The sequence below is a fragment of the Centropristis striata genome, chromosome 1, assembly GCF_030273125.1.
Source record: "Centropristis striata isolate RG_2023a ecotype Rhode Island chromosome 1, C.striata_1.0, whole genome shotgun sequence".
In the NCBI taxonomy this organism is placed as follows: domain Eukaryota; kingdom Metazoa; phylum Chordata; class Actinopteri; order Perciformes; family Serranidae; genus Centropristis; species Centropristis striata.
In genome coordinates this window covers 8,878,848-8,897,578 of record NC_081517.1, presented here as the reverse complement: position 1 = coordinate 8,897,578, position 18,731 = coordinate 8,878,848, and the positions used below count along the sequence as shown (strand labels likewise).

At 40.2% G+C, this 18,731-nt stretch overlaps 1 protein-coding gene across 6 annotated transcripts in view; it reads right to left on the bottom strand.

The window, feature by feature from the left end:
* Positions 1-1,112: 1,112 nt before the first annotated feature.
* rims1b (regulating synaptic membrane exocytosis 1b) overlaps positions 1,113-18,731 on the bottom strand; it is a 99,272-nt gene continuing 81,653 nt past the window's right edge. For all 6 annotated transcript variants that reach the window (XM_059329640.1, XM_059329615.1, XM_059329624.1 and 3 more), the window contains 6 exons: positions 11,480-11,694; positions 7,428-7,572; positions 6,134-6,246; positions 4,364-4,465; positions 3,960-4,099; positions 1,113-3,833 (listed from right to left, as the gene is read on the bottom strand). In XM_059329640.1, the coding sequence (XP_059185623.1) occupies positions 3,615-3,833; positions 3,960-4,099; positions 4,364-4,465; positions 6,134-6,246; positions 7,428-7,572; positions 11,480-11,694 (934 nt within the window). In that variant the 3' untranslated portion in view covers positions 1,113-3,614. The remainder of the gene's footprint in view (positions 3,834-3,959; positions 4,100-4,363; positions 4,466-6,133; positions 6,247-7,427; positions 7,573-11,479; positions 11,695-18,731) is intronic.

Here is an 18,731-nt window from a genome sequence, read left to right as displayed (position 1 = left end):
TGATTGATTGATTGATTGATTGATTGATTGATTGATTGATTGATTGATTGATTGATTGATTGATTGATTGATTGATGTGAATTACAGATGCAACTTACCTGGTAATTTATTAATTGCTACGCTAACAGTACCTGGCCCCGCTGGGTTGGTAACCTGTGTAACCTCCCCCACTCCACCCTCTCATCCACATATGGTAATTTTTGGCTAAAAAAAACAAAGTAGTGATGGTCAAACTCAAGGTGGAAGTAATCGTAATAAAAAGCTACAAATCTATTATTTTTCCAAATCTAAAACAATGATCTATGGGGTCAATAAACAATACAATGGGGTCAAAACAATAAACAATGGGGTCAACTCGCCTCAAAACCACTTCCAGACTTTTCTCTGTCTTGGCTCCCAAATGGTGGAACGAGCTCCCCACCGACATCAGGACCTCAGACAGCCTGTACATCTTCCGCCGCAGGCTGAAGACCTATCTCTTCCAACAATACCTCGGTTAAGTCATGGTCACCTAACAGATATATATATTTAAAAAAAAAAAAAAAAAAAAGTTCTTATTCTTTTCTCTTCTTTTCTTCTTTAACATATAGCACTCCTTAGCAACGACAGTTAGCTCTTAAAGTTATGTACTTACTCGATTCCTGTGGTCTATGTCTAGTACCATCAGGTTGAATGCACTTATTGTAAGTCGCTTTGGACAAAAGCGTCTGCTAAATGACATGTAAATGACATGTAATGATCTGATTCTATTATCTTTACTTTTTAGTGCTGACCATGTTTGCGGACAAAGTGAAGTTTGTTGCTGTGCAAAGGGAGGAATGTGATGTGGATCTATTTATCTTATTAATTTATCTCCTCAGTTGAACCAGCCACTGCTTTGCTGAGTGAAATGAAACATTGAGGACTTTTGTGGGACTAAGAAAAATATTAACTTTCCCACAAACAAGACAGCAGATCCCATTTTGAAATAAGTTATTCATTCTGACCTTTTGACACTATGTCAAAGGTAACTGCAGACTGGGATAATAATAAACATAAAAACACACACACACAAAAAAAACCAGGGTTATTTAGAGATTTGAGGGAGACACTGCAATGAAGTTGAGGAACAGTTTTCTTCCACACATTCTTTTTATTTGTAAATAATAAAAATGAACTTTTTTTTAAATATAAAACATACACATCATTTGAGCCACATCTGTTATACAAACAAGTAATGTTGCAGTGAATGCTTTACTTTTTTCTAATTTCCTTTTTTGTTTCAGTGGAACACAGAAGTTGTAAACAATCAGCAATTTTTTTTCCTGTTAATACTGACAAAGAAAAAAGAAAGAAAGGAAAAACCAGCTTCACCAGACGATGAAAAGAAAAGTCAACTCTTCTGAAGTGGGACTGAACATGGCCGGGGTTCAGACATTGGGTTTGAAGCACAAAGAAGTGTTCAGAGGACGTTCAGGATGTTCAGAGTAGTGGTACACTTGTAGTTTTGCCGCCGTGTATAGGCTCGGCCAGTTAGTGACCCAAGTCCATCGTCTTGTGTTGTCCCACTGCATGGTCCCTAATGACCTATTAATCGCTTCTGTTATATGACTTGGCCCCTTTGCAAATATCACTGAACCCAATGAAAACCCATTGATGGCTGTTGAGTATATACAGTGTATGACTCTCTGTGCATTTATTTTTATATAACTTAACAGTTCATGTGTTATATCTGAAATCATTATGCTGAAACATAATTCATATTTCCATGTAAGTGGATCTGATTTGTACATATTTATTCATACATCACCTCAGCCCCTTGGAGGTATACTATGATGTGGAATAACAGTAAGAGGGGCTGTGAGGTCTGCTCAGTACCACTGTACATCTTCCAGAGGGTCAAGGAAAGACATCAACGTAATCTTGGGATTTAGTTTGAGAGACATTCAGCACCGGACTGAGGGATGTGGAACTGACTGCAGTTGAGTTCAAATGTCTTTGCGTAATGGGAATGGCTTCGGTTTCTTGGTTTTATCTCTTTAATATTCAAGTACGAGCAAACTGTACAACTGCATGCAACATACAAGCGGCCCTACAGTATGTGGAACTAACACACGTATCTAGTTCAGTATCTTTTTTTCTGTATCTGTTTTGTTTTACAAAAATGTGCATGCAGCTTGGAACAGGTTCCAAAGTCATGCTGGCCCCGCCTTTTTCCTGGTGGGAGGAGTCTGCAGGCCAAACAGAGGATGAGCATTGGTGTTGGTGTCCCGGACAGATCAGTCTGATTAGTTACTTTCACATTCACAGAGATGCACAAGGGAAACTGTGAGTCTTCTTTTCTTTGTTTGTCTGTTTACTAGCAACGAGACAAAGAAATTCATGGAACCAGCGACGGTATTTGTTGCTTTTTTTCTTTTTTTGACTACAGGTTTTTTTCAAAAAGTTAAACTTTTTGTTGTAAAAAAATCAAGCTCTTGTGCTTGTGTTTAAATTTTAAAAGAATGTAAACTAAGGGTTGGATAAAAACGTGCTGGGGTGAGGGAATGCACTCCCCAAAAAATGTGAAAAATTAGACGGTCCTATCTTGCTCTTACATTAATTTTTTAATCTTCTTTTACAGTGATGTTGAACCCTTGTGATATTTCAAAGTGACATAAATTTTATTTATTGGTCAACCTCCTGGGAGGCCTAATATACATCTATACAAAGACGACTGGCCTGCACGTTTGCCAGCGGTGGAACAAGGAAAACAACGCTGCACGCTAATCTCACTGTCAAGTGTAAAACTCTAAGCTGTGTCATCATCACCAGTCCCCCCCTGCATAACACTTGCAGACATTTAAATGTTTTTATATCCTTTTTTATCTCTTGTGTTTCGTTTTTTCTCTCCATGCACACACCAGACTGACAACATTATCATGAGCATTTTACGCACTGTAAAAACATTTTGTGCCAGTAGTAACAAAGGGAAAAGAAATGAACGACAAAGCAAACACGCTAAAACAGTGTGGCTTCAGAGCAGCCACGGTAAACATACTGAAAAGAGGATTTTTTTTTCGACAGAGAGAGGGACCAGTGATGCAGCTCCAAGGTCTAGGCACCAGAAGAAGGCCCTGTGCTTCCAGACCGAATACCCACATGGAGCACCCTGCCTGGGGGCAGGAGTGCCTGCAGTCTGTAGGGGTTCTGGAGGAGGCCACTGCAGAGAGGACTGCGCCCCCCGCAGGTGTGGAGGGTGATTACCTCTGTCTTGAGTCCATACATTCCGATGCTTACGTACATTTCTTTGCTATTGTTGATTCAGTTAAAAATCACCCTGCTTCATTTGATTCTCTGATACTTTTTTGTCTCCCGTCTCGAGAGCTACTGCTTGTTGTCTGTCGACAGCCCTGCGTCTTCAGAGAAAAACCATGAGTATTCTGAATGGATATGAAACACTGAAATGTGGCGCTCCCTACAACAGACAAAATTAACCGCGACAGGAGTGATTGTCAGATCTCAACAAAGCTTTCTCGTTGTGACTGTTTCTGATTGTTGTTGTTCTACATTTCCGCCAGCTTTTTTTGTTTGTTTGTTTGTTTCCCTTTACAGTACGTTTGTAGCTCGTCGAGCGGTGTAGAGCGGTTGGTCCACTAGGATCGGACCCCAGGAGGTCCAGAGGAGCTGTCGAGTGACGACTGGGAAGCCCGCCGCGTTAGGGAGGCAAGTGTCGGGTCCACCAAGGACGACGGTGGGAACAACTTGTACCAACCAATGACTGTGCTTGATAAGTCCAGTTCCTCCAATAGGATTTGTGCAACTCCCATGAAGCTTTTATGGTCCATGCGGCCATAGTCACCCCATACAATCACCTGAAAGAAAATCATTTTCTGTCAAATTACAGCAGTCATCTTCCTTCTGCTAAAGCATATTTTATCAGTATAGATTTAGAAAAATAATGAAATATTGTGATGAAGAGAAATATATCTTCAGCTCACCTGTAAGACTTTACCCTGTGGGCTCTCCTCAAATAGCAGTGCTTGCTGGTACAGTGGGTCAAGTGTTTTCCGTGCAATCTTGGTTTTCTTTTTGGCTACGTACGCTCCATTATTCAGCAGATAGACCTTGACATATGGAGCTGAAGGCAGAGACAAAGCAATAAAAAAGCCATTAGTGAGGAACACAGCGACTCTCCAATATAATCTAGATCACATCTCACAGCTGTTTATATCTTTGTGGGAAGGGAACGCACAGAGCGAGCTCCGGCTGGGTGTATCTACTGGATTCGTCTGGGTGTGAGGTATATATCATATAATAATGTGAAGACTGTGTGACTGATGTGTTGAGAGGGAGGGAGGGATTAGGTTGTTCTCCTGTATCTAAAGGTTGGTGAAGTTCTCACCGGGGAGGGATTTGGATCCTGGCTTTTGTACGAGTCCTCGAGCTCTGATGACTTCCACCTCCAGCTGACCCTTTTTCTCCATCATACCGATCTGGATGTCACCTAGGAAACACCGAAAAGTGAAAAGATGATTGGTTTAATATGGTAGCAAGAGATCGATGACAGTGTGTACTGCAGCTGAAGAGGCTGGCAGCTGCAAGATGAACATGGAGTAAGAAGAAATAAACCATACTTTTATACAGCCCATAAAATATAGGATTTTTACACTGATGAGAGCAGTATATTGCATACTTAATATTCACTATATTTATTATATTATGCTACACTACATGATTACACTATACTGTATAATACTTTTACTATAATTACACTACAATTATAACTGGTGTGTGACACAGTCTAGAAATTTGATGAATAATGAATACATAATATAAAATGAAATGAAAAATCTGATCAAAGCTGTAGGCCTGTCACAATAACAACATTTTGTTGGATGATATATTGTGTTGTTATATTGTCACCACAGTTAGGCGAATAAACTGTATTCCATTGAGGGTTTATTTTTGACATCTGTACATCTTTTGCACAGATTACAAGTATTATTGGCTTTTTGAATAACACCTAATGCAACCGACACTGAGCTGAAATGAAATGAGTGCACATACATTAGTTAAATAACATAAATAAACAGTCTGATACTATGGCAAATCTCAACTCAATACGGCTCAATACGGCGCCACAGGAATGAGTTAAACTTAAACCTGTGGTTAACAAAAGCTTAAGAGATGTTTGAGTGTTGTTGTACAACATAAAATATGTTAGTATGTACCCCCACTTGGGAGTTTTTAAGTTTTTACGTGTCTTTAAAAAGGTGGTTGCTAACAAGTGGCTAAATGAGACTACAGTGGTTGTCGGGGACATTAAACGTCATCATGCCGGACATGGACAGCAACTCTCTCTCTAGTCCTCTTCTTCAGAGCTCTTTCAAACTTTTGTAGATTGTAAATTATGTTAATAAATAATTTATTAAGCTACGGATTTGCTAGCTTGTCCAAACGGCTGGTTAGCTTGAAGTCATGTGACTGTGGTGTAGTTCACTATAGCAGAATGTTGGCTTTTTACTTTCATCGGCTACACTAATGCTTCAAACTTCATAAAGGTGGTGTTCATTTATGAAGATTATCCTGCTAAACAAAACGCGTAAGCATCAGAAATGTGTGTTTGCCACAGAGCTTGTTTTCTGCTATGATCCAAAATCCAATGCAAAAATCCAGTACGCTATTTCTAAGTAGACCCTTGGGGATGCTTACTTCTGGGTTGGCCAGCAAAAATGCACTCAAAGTCATTTCGTTTCCTCTCTATAGTTGACATAGATTAGTTAAAACGGTCGTAATTCATGTGCACGTGTGAAAACAAAATTACAGAAAAACAAGTGCCCAAGTTTTATAGTTTCTGAAAAAGCCTGTTGTTTTATGGCATCATGTTGGCTAAAATGTTACTATGTATGCAGAAACACATATAAACACAACAGGTACTATTTTATGATGTATGGACATGACCTCGATAAACCAACCGTTTTTTTATATTATATATTTTGATATTGATATTTTTTGTGACAGGTCTATATGCATGTTAAAAGCAATATTCAATAAATATCATGAATGCAAATAAATAGAATAATAGAAATTGTATTTTTTTAAAACACAGGAAAACAAAAATGTATTATTGAAGGAGAGGTGAGTCAGATTCAGTGTGACATCAGTATCTTACCTATGGCAGGAGTAGCCAGTGTTTGCCTCCCCACTAGCTGAGCCGGTCCCAGTCCATCGAGGAAATCACTGAACTGGCTGCTGGCACCCAGATTGACTCCAGAGAAGATCAGACTAACACAGAAAACACATAAACATGAATTAATGACTAATATCCTCATACAGCATACTTTGAGACTTCAAAGCTGAACCCATTTGCTGCCAGTCATTATTTACAGCATGAAAAGCGAGTTGAAAGTTGTCCAAGCGAGAGAATCCATCACAGAAAACAGCAGGCCTTAATTTGATTGAGTTAAAGTTTGTGTGTTATCATCGCCTCGCTGAGCACAAGATATTACAAGTGAGCTCATTATATTACACTCTGTTTACTGTCAGTCACCTGACACATACATGCAGAGCTGCCTGGATGTAATCCCTCACAGCATGTTGGCATACAGAGTTTATCCACGTCAGCAGCTACAGCAGCTTTTACAGTGCAACATTTGCTGTTGACACGAACAAAATAGAAATATAGAACATATGCAGCCTGAAAAGACAGGTGAAAATGTAAAGTATATACAGACACAAATAAATGCATTCTCCTTTAACGCAGTAGTTCTCAACCTTTTTGAGCCGCGACCCCCAATTTAACATGCATGTTGTCCGCGACCCCCGCTCACTGAACAGAATCTCACACGCACAGTTCAGATCACCCAAAAAAGAAACAAAATGACCAAAAAAAGACACAAAATTACCAAATAGGAAACAACATGACCAAAAAAGACACAAATTGACCACAAAATTACCCAAAAAAGAAACAAAATGACCAAAAAAGACACAAAATGACCAAAAAGACACAAAATGTCCAAAACAAAGACACAAAATGACCAAAAAAAGGAAACAAAATGACCAAAAAAATACACAAAATGACCAAAAAGACACAAAATGACCAAAACAAAGACACAAAATCACCAAAAAAAGGAAACAAAATTACCAAAAAAAGACACAAAATCACAAAAAAAAGACACAAAATCACCAAAAAAAGACACAAAATCACAAACAAGCGCAAAATGACCAGAAAAGACACAAAATGACCAAAAAGACACAAAATGACAAAAAAAGACACTAAATGTCCAAAAAGACTAAAACACATGAACACTTTAACACAGTGGAGACAGAGCTGACTTCCAAAATGACTTGGCGACCCCCAGAAATCATCTCGCGACCCCAATTGGGGTCAGGACCCCAAGGTTGAGAATGGCTGCTTTAACGAACATGATACAGTGATGAAAGCAATAAGTGTGTGCTGTACTGACTTCCCCTCAGAGTTGTAGCTGTTCATGCTGCCGTTGTTGGACTCTCTGCTGGGCTGGCGGCTCATGTTCCTGGTCAGCTCAACTGCCATACCGGTCTCTGTGCTTCTTTGGATCGGTGCACCCTTCTCCTTCTTACTCTTCCCCTCTGGATAAAAGACGAGAGACAGGAAACATCACAATGTTGCAGTCGCCTTTATCTAACTAGACAAAATGTGAGGATGTGCCCTTCTACTCTTATTGCCCTGTTTCATGCTGATTCAGTTTACAGCAGAAGGAGGAGTACAGGTGCACTGATGAAAAGAGATTATTCCAAACAACAGATTTATGAAAACAGGCCATTTTAAATCAGATTTCTTACTCAAAAATAAAATATATACATGGTAATCCATAGTTAGAGGTGACGCTCAGTTTTTTTTCTTACAGTTCTGCAATCTGTAAAACATCAAATTACATTTAAATTAATTTCTTTAAGGAATATTGTAGCATTTGGAAAATATGCTTATCTGCTTTCTTGCCATCAGTCCACTCCCCTGTCTGTATGCTAAAGAGCCAAAGATGCCAAACATTTCCTTCAAATAATTTCACAACAGATGACCCACAAAGCATAGTGTGGCCATCATGTGCACCAAGAAATTGAATAGCTTTGTGCAAAATACACATATTTTTAAATAAGCCCAATATCCAGCTGCTGTGTGGCTGACTGGCCTGGGAGAAAGGGCTGCCAGCCCACTGCACTGAGGGTGATAGCCTCTCTCATCCAATGACTTCTGGTCCAGTGCATTCTAACTTTACCCTGGCCAGCCCCTTCCCATCTCTGTTTGGTGACATCTGGAGAAATAGTGGCAGGGCAAGATGGAAACACCAAAGTGAAGAGGTTCAAGCCCCTGAGGATAATTGCCAGAAAATCCCTTAAGCCTGATGAGCCTAAAGGCTGTGGAGAGGAGAGAGAGCAGAGAGCACAGCCCAGTAAGCCCAGTGATACCAGTTCAACTGCTCAGGCTGAAGACAATAGGGATAAGATAAGCAAGGTTTGACTCACTGGCTGCACTGTAATAAATTATTCTGTAGTCATTTCATTTTACTTAATATATTTGATAAAATGTAATAAATATAAATGCATCTTTGATTTTGAGGCAGTTGTTTAAGTGACTTTAAAATAAAAATATTTGAGATAGAATCTACTTATTTTGATCACATTAAATATAATCCTTATGTGTATGTAATTCTAAATCAAGAGAATTTTGAATTAATCCAACACAATAGAATTAGTCCGTTTTTAATTGACACTTAACACTTCCTGTTAAATTGTTATTAACTCAACTTGTAACGTAGTTAGATTTAATAAATAATATTGCGTGCAATCTGTTGCCTCATTTTTATTGAGTAGCTATTGTTTATTTTTTTTACAGTGTGGTTGAAAAATGTTTCATAAAGACAATCACTTTTTGTGAACTGACCAATCACAGCCTGGATGGGGCGGGCCTTTTTCATTTCCAGTCTATCCCTGCCCCAACATGTTTTATTCAGAACATTTATTTATAATTGAACCCTTGTTGTGATTAGGAAACAAGCTGTCATCAAGCTGTAATGCTGGATCCGACTTTTTCCATAATGCTATTAAACAGCATGTTTCATTCGACCCTCTCTGTGTCGTAAATACCCATGTCCTTCAAAGTTCATACCCCCGGTCTGTAACACAGGTTCTCTGAAAAACATTTGTAGTCTCAACATCCAGATCAAGATAACCCTTAATGTGATCATCGGGGTTATTATAAGTGACATTATACAACTGTTACCAATAGAATTAACTAAAATGGGTGCAGTGCCCCTTTAAGCCAGTGTTGCTCCAGAAAATGTTTCATTCAGAACAGGAAAAATCAGATAAGGAAAAGATTCCCTTTAACCAAGAGAGCACATTTATCAATGGGATAGAGCCTTTTTCATATCAAGCAGTTTTCCAAACAGTGGAAAGAAAATTAGATCCAGTGAGGGACTCTGTGATCTCTTTTTCTGAAGCACGGCCAAAGTCGCACCCATGTCCTGCTGAGTCTGGTAATCAGTAGTAAACAGGAAATTGTTGGGCAGAAAAACAACCAAAACAACAGTGAGTGGCATCTTGGACTGGGGCGTCCACCTCCTGACTCATGATATTGGCATTGGAGAAAAATGTTGTTGCATTTCTGAGTTTCCCATCATCCTCTGGCTGCTCTGAGCATGAGGAGGTTTTTTTTTACATGTAGCAGGTGAAGTGGTCAGCAGCACTAGCTATGAGCTAGCAGCCTGAGCTATGTATAGGATAAAATAATTAATAATTATCTTGTAATCACATTCAAATCATAAAGTTTGATGTCCTTTACCTGCGTTTGCTCTCTTCTCTCATGGAAAACAAAGATTTTTCAAATTAAGGTTTATCTCTGCACTATCTTTACTTCCTCTCGACATCAGGGAGAGAGGGGGCGAGAGCCCCCCTTAGGCTTAATGTTCTCTAATAGCTTTTTATGTCCACAACAAAGAGGGAGGAGTGCAGTGTTTGGCTTTCATCATGATTCTTACTCCCCCCCTGTGGTAAAAGTGCAGGCTAGACTCTCAGCTGGCCACTGTGTTCTGAAACTCTCTGAAACATTATATTTTGTGGTGTGTCTTTATAAAGAGCGCTGGGGCAGCAGAGGTTTGTCTTTTACAGGAAAAAAAGGACACTTGCTATTTGTGGTGCTTTGGTACAGTCTGTTCCTCAGGACAAATCTTTTGGATCGGGTCTCTGTGAAACACAGTCTCATAATTTAGTGCAGATTCTAAAACATAGATTACATGTTGTGTACTTGGAGTCCTTTGGAGTTTGAATATAACGTGCTGTTTGTGTGTCTTATGGAGCAGCTATCCAAGCAAATTAAATATATGTAGAGCTCTGTGGTGTGTTACAGCAAAATACTAAACAAACAAAACTCATCATAATGCTGTGAAGTAACTAACTTCACTACATGGTGAGGGAGCAAAGATGTGCCTATTTTATGCATCTATCAGTATATCCAAGTTTTTGGAAAAACCTTTGGAAAAGGAAACCTAATATGCTCATGTTCATACCTGCAGTTTGGGTTTTTACTAGAACATGTTTACATGCTTTTTTAATATTGAAGAAAGACTGTATTTGTATGTACTGAATGTATATGTATTCACCTGTCTGAAACACTCTTTAGTTTAGTTTAGTTTTAGCACCTGACTCTTTCCCTTTCTAACTCTCCAACTATAATACTGTCTGACTATATATTTGCTTGTGTTGTACTCTCAGATGTATTAAGCATCTGCTAAATAAAATAGTAACATTATATTTAGTGTTGTTAAAAAGAGTCAAATCCAATTGTGAGAAGCAGTGCCACTCACTAACCCTTACCTTTTAATGGCTGGCTTAAAATTTAAAGTTTGCAGGTCAGACTTAACAAATGACTAGTAAGGGGACCTTATGAACTTGTCTTATGGCCATGACTGGCCTATGGGCCAGTAGTTTCAAACCTGTGTTCTATATAAATGTTGCATCTGTGTGTTTCACTGCATGAGGCAAATGGTGGTCACACCAGAAACTGACTGGTTTTCTAACCCCCTCCCCGCATATCTGTGAGTTCAGTGCCTAATAAATGTATCTTTTCAAGATAAAAACTGCACATTTCGGAGTGGCGTTTTATTGTTATCAGCCTAGGGCACACCTGTGCAATAATCATGCTATCTAATCGGCATCTTAATATGCCACACCTGTCGGATAGATTACCTCAGCAAAGAAGAAGTACTCACTTACACAGATTTAAACAAAATTTGTGAAGAAAATTTGATTGAAATAGGCCTTTTGTGAACATAGAAAAAGTTTTAGAAAATTAGAGTAAAAACAAAGGTGTAGCCTTTATATTTTTCTTCAGTGTATTTGAAAACAACATCATAATATTTCGTGTCCATCCTACTTTTGGGAGGAAATTTGCCACATTCATATCACACATAACTAGTGCTATATTATACAGTGTTATACAGGCTCCACTGACTATTTTAGGGTTGCTATGGCAACTCACCAGGGCCACTGATCTGTGAAGTGCTACGGCTGCGACGGTTACCAACGATGGCCACCACCCGGGCGCTGAGGCTGTAGCGTCTCTTCTTGCTGCCGCCACCCACCGTACCCAGCGCTGTGTCTGATTGGCTGCCGTCTGTGCGCTCCTGGGTGTAGATCTCTCCGCTTACACTGGAGCTCTTCAGCATGCTGCGGCCCACCGTTCGTAAATGCCGACTGGAGAGAGAACACACTTAGTGACATGGCGACCTGAGGTAAGGGAGAAGTTATTAAGGCCTCTGTAACTTCCTCAGTACCGTACCTTCAAAAACAACATGGCTGACAAGATGTTGTACGATGATAGTTGTAACATTTCAAACTGACTGGTTGAGAAATAATGTTTAATCAAAGATCATGTGCGTGATATAACAGATGATGACATACATGTGACATATTCAAGACTTATTCAAGATTTGATGAGACTAGGTCAAAACCTAGTATATGGCTGACTGACTGTGTATGGTCAATGCAATTTTGTGGGCAATGTGATACAGGAATAGTTAATGGTAGTTCTATGATGTGAACATTTTGGATACTAGTAGTTAGTAATGTATGCTTTTCTTCCTTTAATACAAACAAGTAATAATGATTAAATTCTCCCCCCTCACTTGGTTAGCAAAATGACCCTGCTGTTGACGTGCTAACGGTGAGCATATTGTGTCAAGTATTGTGTTTCTGTGTACTTGTAGTGTCTGCTTGCTGCTCTCACTAAATACAGTAAACTCTGTTAAAGTTACACATTTTAGCAGATAATTGTCCGCTTTATTTACACGTACACTAGTTTTGCTTAGGCTCTTATATCTCTATCCTTCTTGTAGCGACTTATTGCTATCTCATCTGTTTATATGTTATTCAGTTCTGTTAAATACTTTATCTTAGCAGCTAGCGATAGCTTCTCTCTCTACTGCTCGGTTTGTCAAATCTTTAGCTGCTTCTCAGCCTCCTTTATTAGGGCCTCGGGGCAATCGCACCGAGCACTGGTCCCATACAGCAATAGCTGTAGGGACCAGTGCAGCCCCGAGCACTACTGTTATACTGTGGATTTCTTCTTCTTCCTCTTCCGGACACAATTTCGTCCCGCTACTAGTCCTACAACTTGAAGAGTTGCAGGACAAATTATATATCAAAACGTGTGGTTTGATCGGGATCGGTGTGCTACTACTTTTCTCCACAGAACACGAATTTTTCGCGACGTAAGTCACGAAAAACTGCCCAAAATTTTGCATTGAAATGAATGGGACGGCCGACAAAAAATGAGTGAAAAAGAACAATAATTGGAGATTTTTAAACGTCTACTTCTACGGCATAATTTCACCTAGAGACTCCATTTAAACTTTAAACAGTAGTCTTGTGTATTGGTGTATTAATCCACGTTTCAATAGGCCATATAGTTTTTTATCAATCCCTGTTCAATGACCATGATCATTTTTGGAGAAATTTCTGTTCGAGGCCAGAAATTGCAGTCTGTCCACCTCTGCTGTCACTGGAACAGGTATCAGTTAATTCTGTTGATTGCTTTGATCTCATTGCCTTTGATCTTTGATGTGATTACAGTTACAGATACACACACACACACATGCGCGTAAACGCGCACACTCCTCACACATGCATACACATGCTTCAAACACATGCACGTTTGTCATGTGCAGGGCAGCCTCTAGTGGCCACAGTAATTAAAGGGGAGTAAAGGAGGAGAACAGGTCGGTAGTATAACCAACAGAAAAGTCTGTGTAATGAGGATGTTGGTGTGGACGGGTCTGTCTACCAAACACACAACCTTCACCCAGTAGACCGCTGTTTGTCTCATATGAAACCAAAAGTCAACTTATTTTAACTGAGGTACTCGATTTGCATTCAGTACGTATGTAAGATCGTAAGAACACATTGCAAAATTATGCAAAAAATGGCTCCCAGCTTGTGAAAAAACTGATCTCAAATTCTAAGGCAACATGGACACAAAGTCCTTAAAGTGTCCCTAAAAAACATGAGATTTATACATCTGCATAACAAGTGGGTAAACTTTATCTACTGATGAAGATATTATATGATTGGTGGCTGTATTGATGCATTATGTTTATATTGGAGTCATCACTGTTGCAGTATATCTGGATATAAAAGGGTTTTTGTACTTCTGTGTAGGTCTTGTTTTAGCTTCCTGTGCAATTGCATCAGATAATGGGGAGATCATGCAACACTATGTAGCCATAGAAAACATGTAATATCCGGGCAGGATTTGATCTCATTTCAATCTCTTACTTAACTTTTAAATTCTTCCTCTTTGAACACAACTCTCAGTCTCTTTCCTCTGACTGACTGACTCGGTCTCCATCATCACTGTCTCAGTGCACATTCAGCTTCTCTGACAGCAGGTTTGCAGCATGGAACAACTCAACTCCTCTCTGGTCCTTTCTAACATCTCTTCTCCTGGACATCCACCTCCTGCCTCCCGGGACTACAGGGATCTGGTTCCTTCAGTGGTGCTGTCTGTCTGCTTCCTGCTGGGAGTTCCTTGAAACATCGCTGTGATCGTCCTCAAACCAAACTGGCAGCACCTGTCCAGTCTGAGCCAGACTTTGATGCTGAATTTGGCCATATCAGACCTGCTCTGCCTGCTCCCTCTGCCCCTGTGGATTTACACTTCACTTTACAACTGGACCTTCGGCCTTGCGGCCTGTAAGCTCATGACATATGCTATGTACTGCAGCATGTATAGTAGCCTCCTGACTGTGACAGTGCTGAGTGTCCATCGCTTCGTACAGGTGGTGAAACTGCAGAAACGCTTCGATCAGGTGGGAAAGAGGAGGCTGCTGGTTCTGCTCTGGCTGGCTGTGATGATCCTGTCCATCCCTTCTCTAGTGGTTCGACAGGTGAACACAGACCAGCAATGGACAAAGTGCGAATCTCAATACTCTTCCCAGACTCAGGAGGTGGCCGTGCTGTTGGTGAAGTCCTTGAGTGGATTTCTTTTAATGTCTGTTGTGGCATTTTCATACATCAGCCTTTACAGAAAAGTGAACCAGGCAGCTTTGTTCAACCATCCACAGACGACCCGGCTGGTCACAAGCATCATTGTGACCTTTTTTGTCCTATTAATGCCTTATTGCATCATGCATGTGCTTCGTGTGGCAGCTATTTTACTCAAAAAGGAGGGCCTGCGGAAGTTTTGTATGGACAGCTGGAACATTGTTGTAGCACTGACATTTGTGAATAGCTGCCTGAATCCACTCCTTTATGCATTTGCTTCTAGAAATATTTGCACTGTGTGCCAAAAAGCTGAAGGCTAATTATTTGAAGAAGTATCATCGATATAAAACCACCAAATATCGGTGCAGAGTGCAGAGACTTGATGATGACAACACGTAGAGACATTATTTATGTAGAACTGGAAAAAGGCAGTTTTATAGTAAAAAGATTTCATCTGATACTGAGTTTGAGAGTGTGTTCTTTCATTTGTCATAGAGAGTTGTGGATTATTCTGTTTTTTATATCTTGTGGCGGTCGAGAGATCATTAGGGGTCGCCATGGGTTGGGGAGGGTGGGAATGTTTGTTCTGTTTCTTTAAGATATAAGATTTTGTGATGTTTAAAACTCAGCTTGTACTATTGTGGAATTGCTACTAAATATAAAACCAATAAAAATGTCTTTTAAAAAAAGGAGACAGTTGTGCATGATTTGTTGTTTGATGATAATTTTGTTGTTAACCAGTGTCTTCACTCAAATTAACTGTGTGCTGATTACAACTGGTCCTCAGCCAGAGCTTTACAAATACAGGTTTGTAAAAAAGAATCTGGCAAAGAGTCAAAAGATCAACATGGAACAGACCAACAATAATCAAAGGCTCAATTATTAGGGCCTCGGGGCAATCGCACCGAGCACTGGTCCCATACAGCAATAGCTGTGGATTTTTTCTTCTTCCTCTTCCGGACGCAATTTCGTCCCGCTGCTAGTCCTACAACTTGAAGAGTTGCAGGACAAATTATATATCAAAACGTGCGGTTTGATCGGGATCGGTGTGCTATTACTTTTCTCTACAGAATACGAATTTTTCACGACATAAGTCGCGAAAAACTGCCCAAAATTTTGCATTGAAATAAATGAGACAGCCGACAAAAAATTAGAGAAAAAGAACAATAATTGGAGATTTTTAAACATCTACTTCTCCGGCATAATTTCACCTAGAGACTCCATTTAAACTTTAAACGATAGACACAAGTCTTGTTTATCGGTGTATTAATCCACGTTTCGATAGGTCATATAGTTTTTTACCAATCCCTGTTCAATGACCATGATCATTTTTGGAGAAATTCTGAGATTATAATGGGTGTGTATTGCACGGAATGTTCGTGTCACAGTGTGTGACATCATCGCCAGAGTGTAGAGGGAGAGAAAGAATTGTCAAAAAATAAATTTTGAAATCTGCTCTCCAGGCCGCAAATTCCACTCTATAGAAATTTTTTATACATAGAAATGTAGGAAAATTTCTTCTCACTCACAATCCTCTGGTAAAGCTGTCAGAGTTATAGTTTGGGCGTACGATGCACAGATGCGCCACCAACACCACCAACAGCCTCATTGGGTCCCATATTAAAAACGCAGGAAGATTTCGGAAAAAAGGAAGATGAAACTGTTTTTTTAGATCGCTCTAACAAAGCGAAGTCAGATCAATGATAGGTATTATGGTTTTGCCAAAAATGCTTTCTGTTCGAGGCCAGAAATTCGAGTCTGTCCACCTCTGCTGTCACTCTTTCGGAACATTGACAGCTGCAGTTAATTCTGTTGATTGCTTTGATCTGATTGCCTTTGATCTTTGATCTGATTACAGTTACAGATACTCACACACATGCACTAAAGTGCGCACACTCCTCACACATGCATACACATGCTTCATACACGCACACACAGGTAACTTTATGCGATTTTCGCTACACACACACACACACACAGGTAACTTTATGTGATTTTAATTACACACACACACACGCACACACATAGGTAACTTTATGTGATTTTAATTACACCTACACACACACACACACACACACACATATGTTGAGGTTAAAGGGCATAGTTTGAAATCTCTGAAGAATCTCATCATAGTGTACACACACCGGCAGTAGCCCCCGTGGCCCTTTCAGAATTTCCCCAGAGGAAATTTTCTAGTTGATAACTGTAAATGTAATAAATGCAGCGCAGTAGTTGTGGTGGAGGTGAGGCTTAGAAGTTTGGTTGTGTGGCTCTGCACCATGGAGTACCAATCAGTCACGATAACAGCTGAAGTTATCCAGCCCCCTATAGACGGTGCAGGCCGACCTAGAGCAGCTAGCCGTCCCCAACACCTCCCCCGTGGCCAGGTGGCTTGGTGAATGGGGAGCTACTGCGGTTGATTAATCAATTAACATGTTAATAAAATGTTTCACTTAATGCAACTTGCTTGCTCCACTTAATGTGGATTGCATGATAGAACTGTTGTTCTGTCAATCAAAAGCTGAAAACCAAATCATGTATTAAAGTTCACTCTTCTCAATCGAGCCACTACACGTGAACAGAAGCTGCCCAGCACTCGATGCTGCCTCCTAGGGGTTCGGAGGAGCTGCCGCATGTCCATCCCTTCAGAGGGGGTCAAAGTACTGCAGGAGAGCCCAGCTACGCTGACACTATCACCCATAGCCCTCACTCCCAGTGGGCCCCTGACAGCCACAGTCCAGTGGCCCAGAGGATCCAATGAGCGACTGGGAAGAGGGAGGGTGGTTTGTGGCCTTTCCACCGCCCCTTGCAGTGGGGTTAGGGAAGGGCGTGCAGCAGAGGGAGGAGATGGGAGGGGAGGATCCAGGTCTGGAGGATGGAGGGTGTCCTGGCAGTCACAACACAGGATGCATGCAAGGAGAGATCTGAGACATGCAGAGGGGATACCACAAACACACACACGTACACAAACACAGAAAACAAGGGCCAAATATAACAAACATACATTGGAAAATATTGGAAAAAATGGATACTGTGTTGGCTACAAATGCTGGACTTTAACTAAACTAATGCCCCTGAACTGTTTTTCATTGAAAAATGTATGGATTAGAGCCTGACCGCTGTGCTTTTAGAGACTGATAGCAATTTTTGAGGGAAAGAAATTTACCAATTACTGATATGGCGGCAGATCAGAGCAGGTTAAAGAAGATAACAGAAGAAGAAGTGAGAATGGTTCAAGTGTCAATACAACCTCTGCCTCCTGTTTATACTCAATCACTTCCATAAGCTAACATCAAACTGGCCTGAAGCAAATGTGAGAGTATCCACTGAATACAGATAACTGACCTGAGGCCAGCTGTCGTTATACATCACTGGATTACTAATTCCTTACCCTTGTCTCTGACCCCTTGTTTGATTAACCACATTACAGGCCTTAGAAATGGTCACTAACTCCATTGTGAGTTCTTTTAATTCAAACTTTACTGTTTGTCTGATCACAGCTGGAGAAAACAGGGTAATGTTTGCGTGTCCACATACTTTTGGCTAAATGTGTTCAATAAAGAAGACAATCTTTTCTTTTACAACACTCAAGCGATGACTCATGTGTGCCGTGTCTTTCACATCTGTCTCCGTCTCTCTCTCTGTCCCTCTCTGTCTCACCTCCGACTCCAGAAAGTGTGTCAAAGGCCGTGGGGCTGTGCTTTTATAACGCTCTATTTGGATTGATCTGTGGTAAGGCCATAAAGACCGGGGCCCTCTCTCTCCTCCTCCCAGACCTCAAAACATTAGCCAGCTAATAAGCTGCACTACATCACGGCTTGGCCCACTGAGGACCACTGGGATAGGGTCGTTTGTCCCTGTCAGCACGCTGCTACTGGTCAGCCGGGAGTGTGAGAGAGAGTGTATGCGTTTGTGTGTTCACATAAACATGGGAATCTTTTGTGACTTTTGTTTTTTAACCTACCCTTTTAATGATTTATTTTAACTTAGTTGGAATGTGGAGTTTAGTTTGGGTGTTATATAATATACATTTCGTTAGCACTTTTAAAGGTATGTGCTTTTTTAAATCTACAATCATTCATTAATATAATCCTCAACAAAAAGAAGTTTGTAGCCAAATATACCTAAGCCCTATGTATAACCAAAGATCAAGCTAAAAATAATTTATGCAGATTGTAAAAAAAAAATATTTTTTTTTTCACGAAAAGAGTATTTATTTATATTTAGTATGATAAGGAAAAATCACAGCA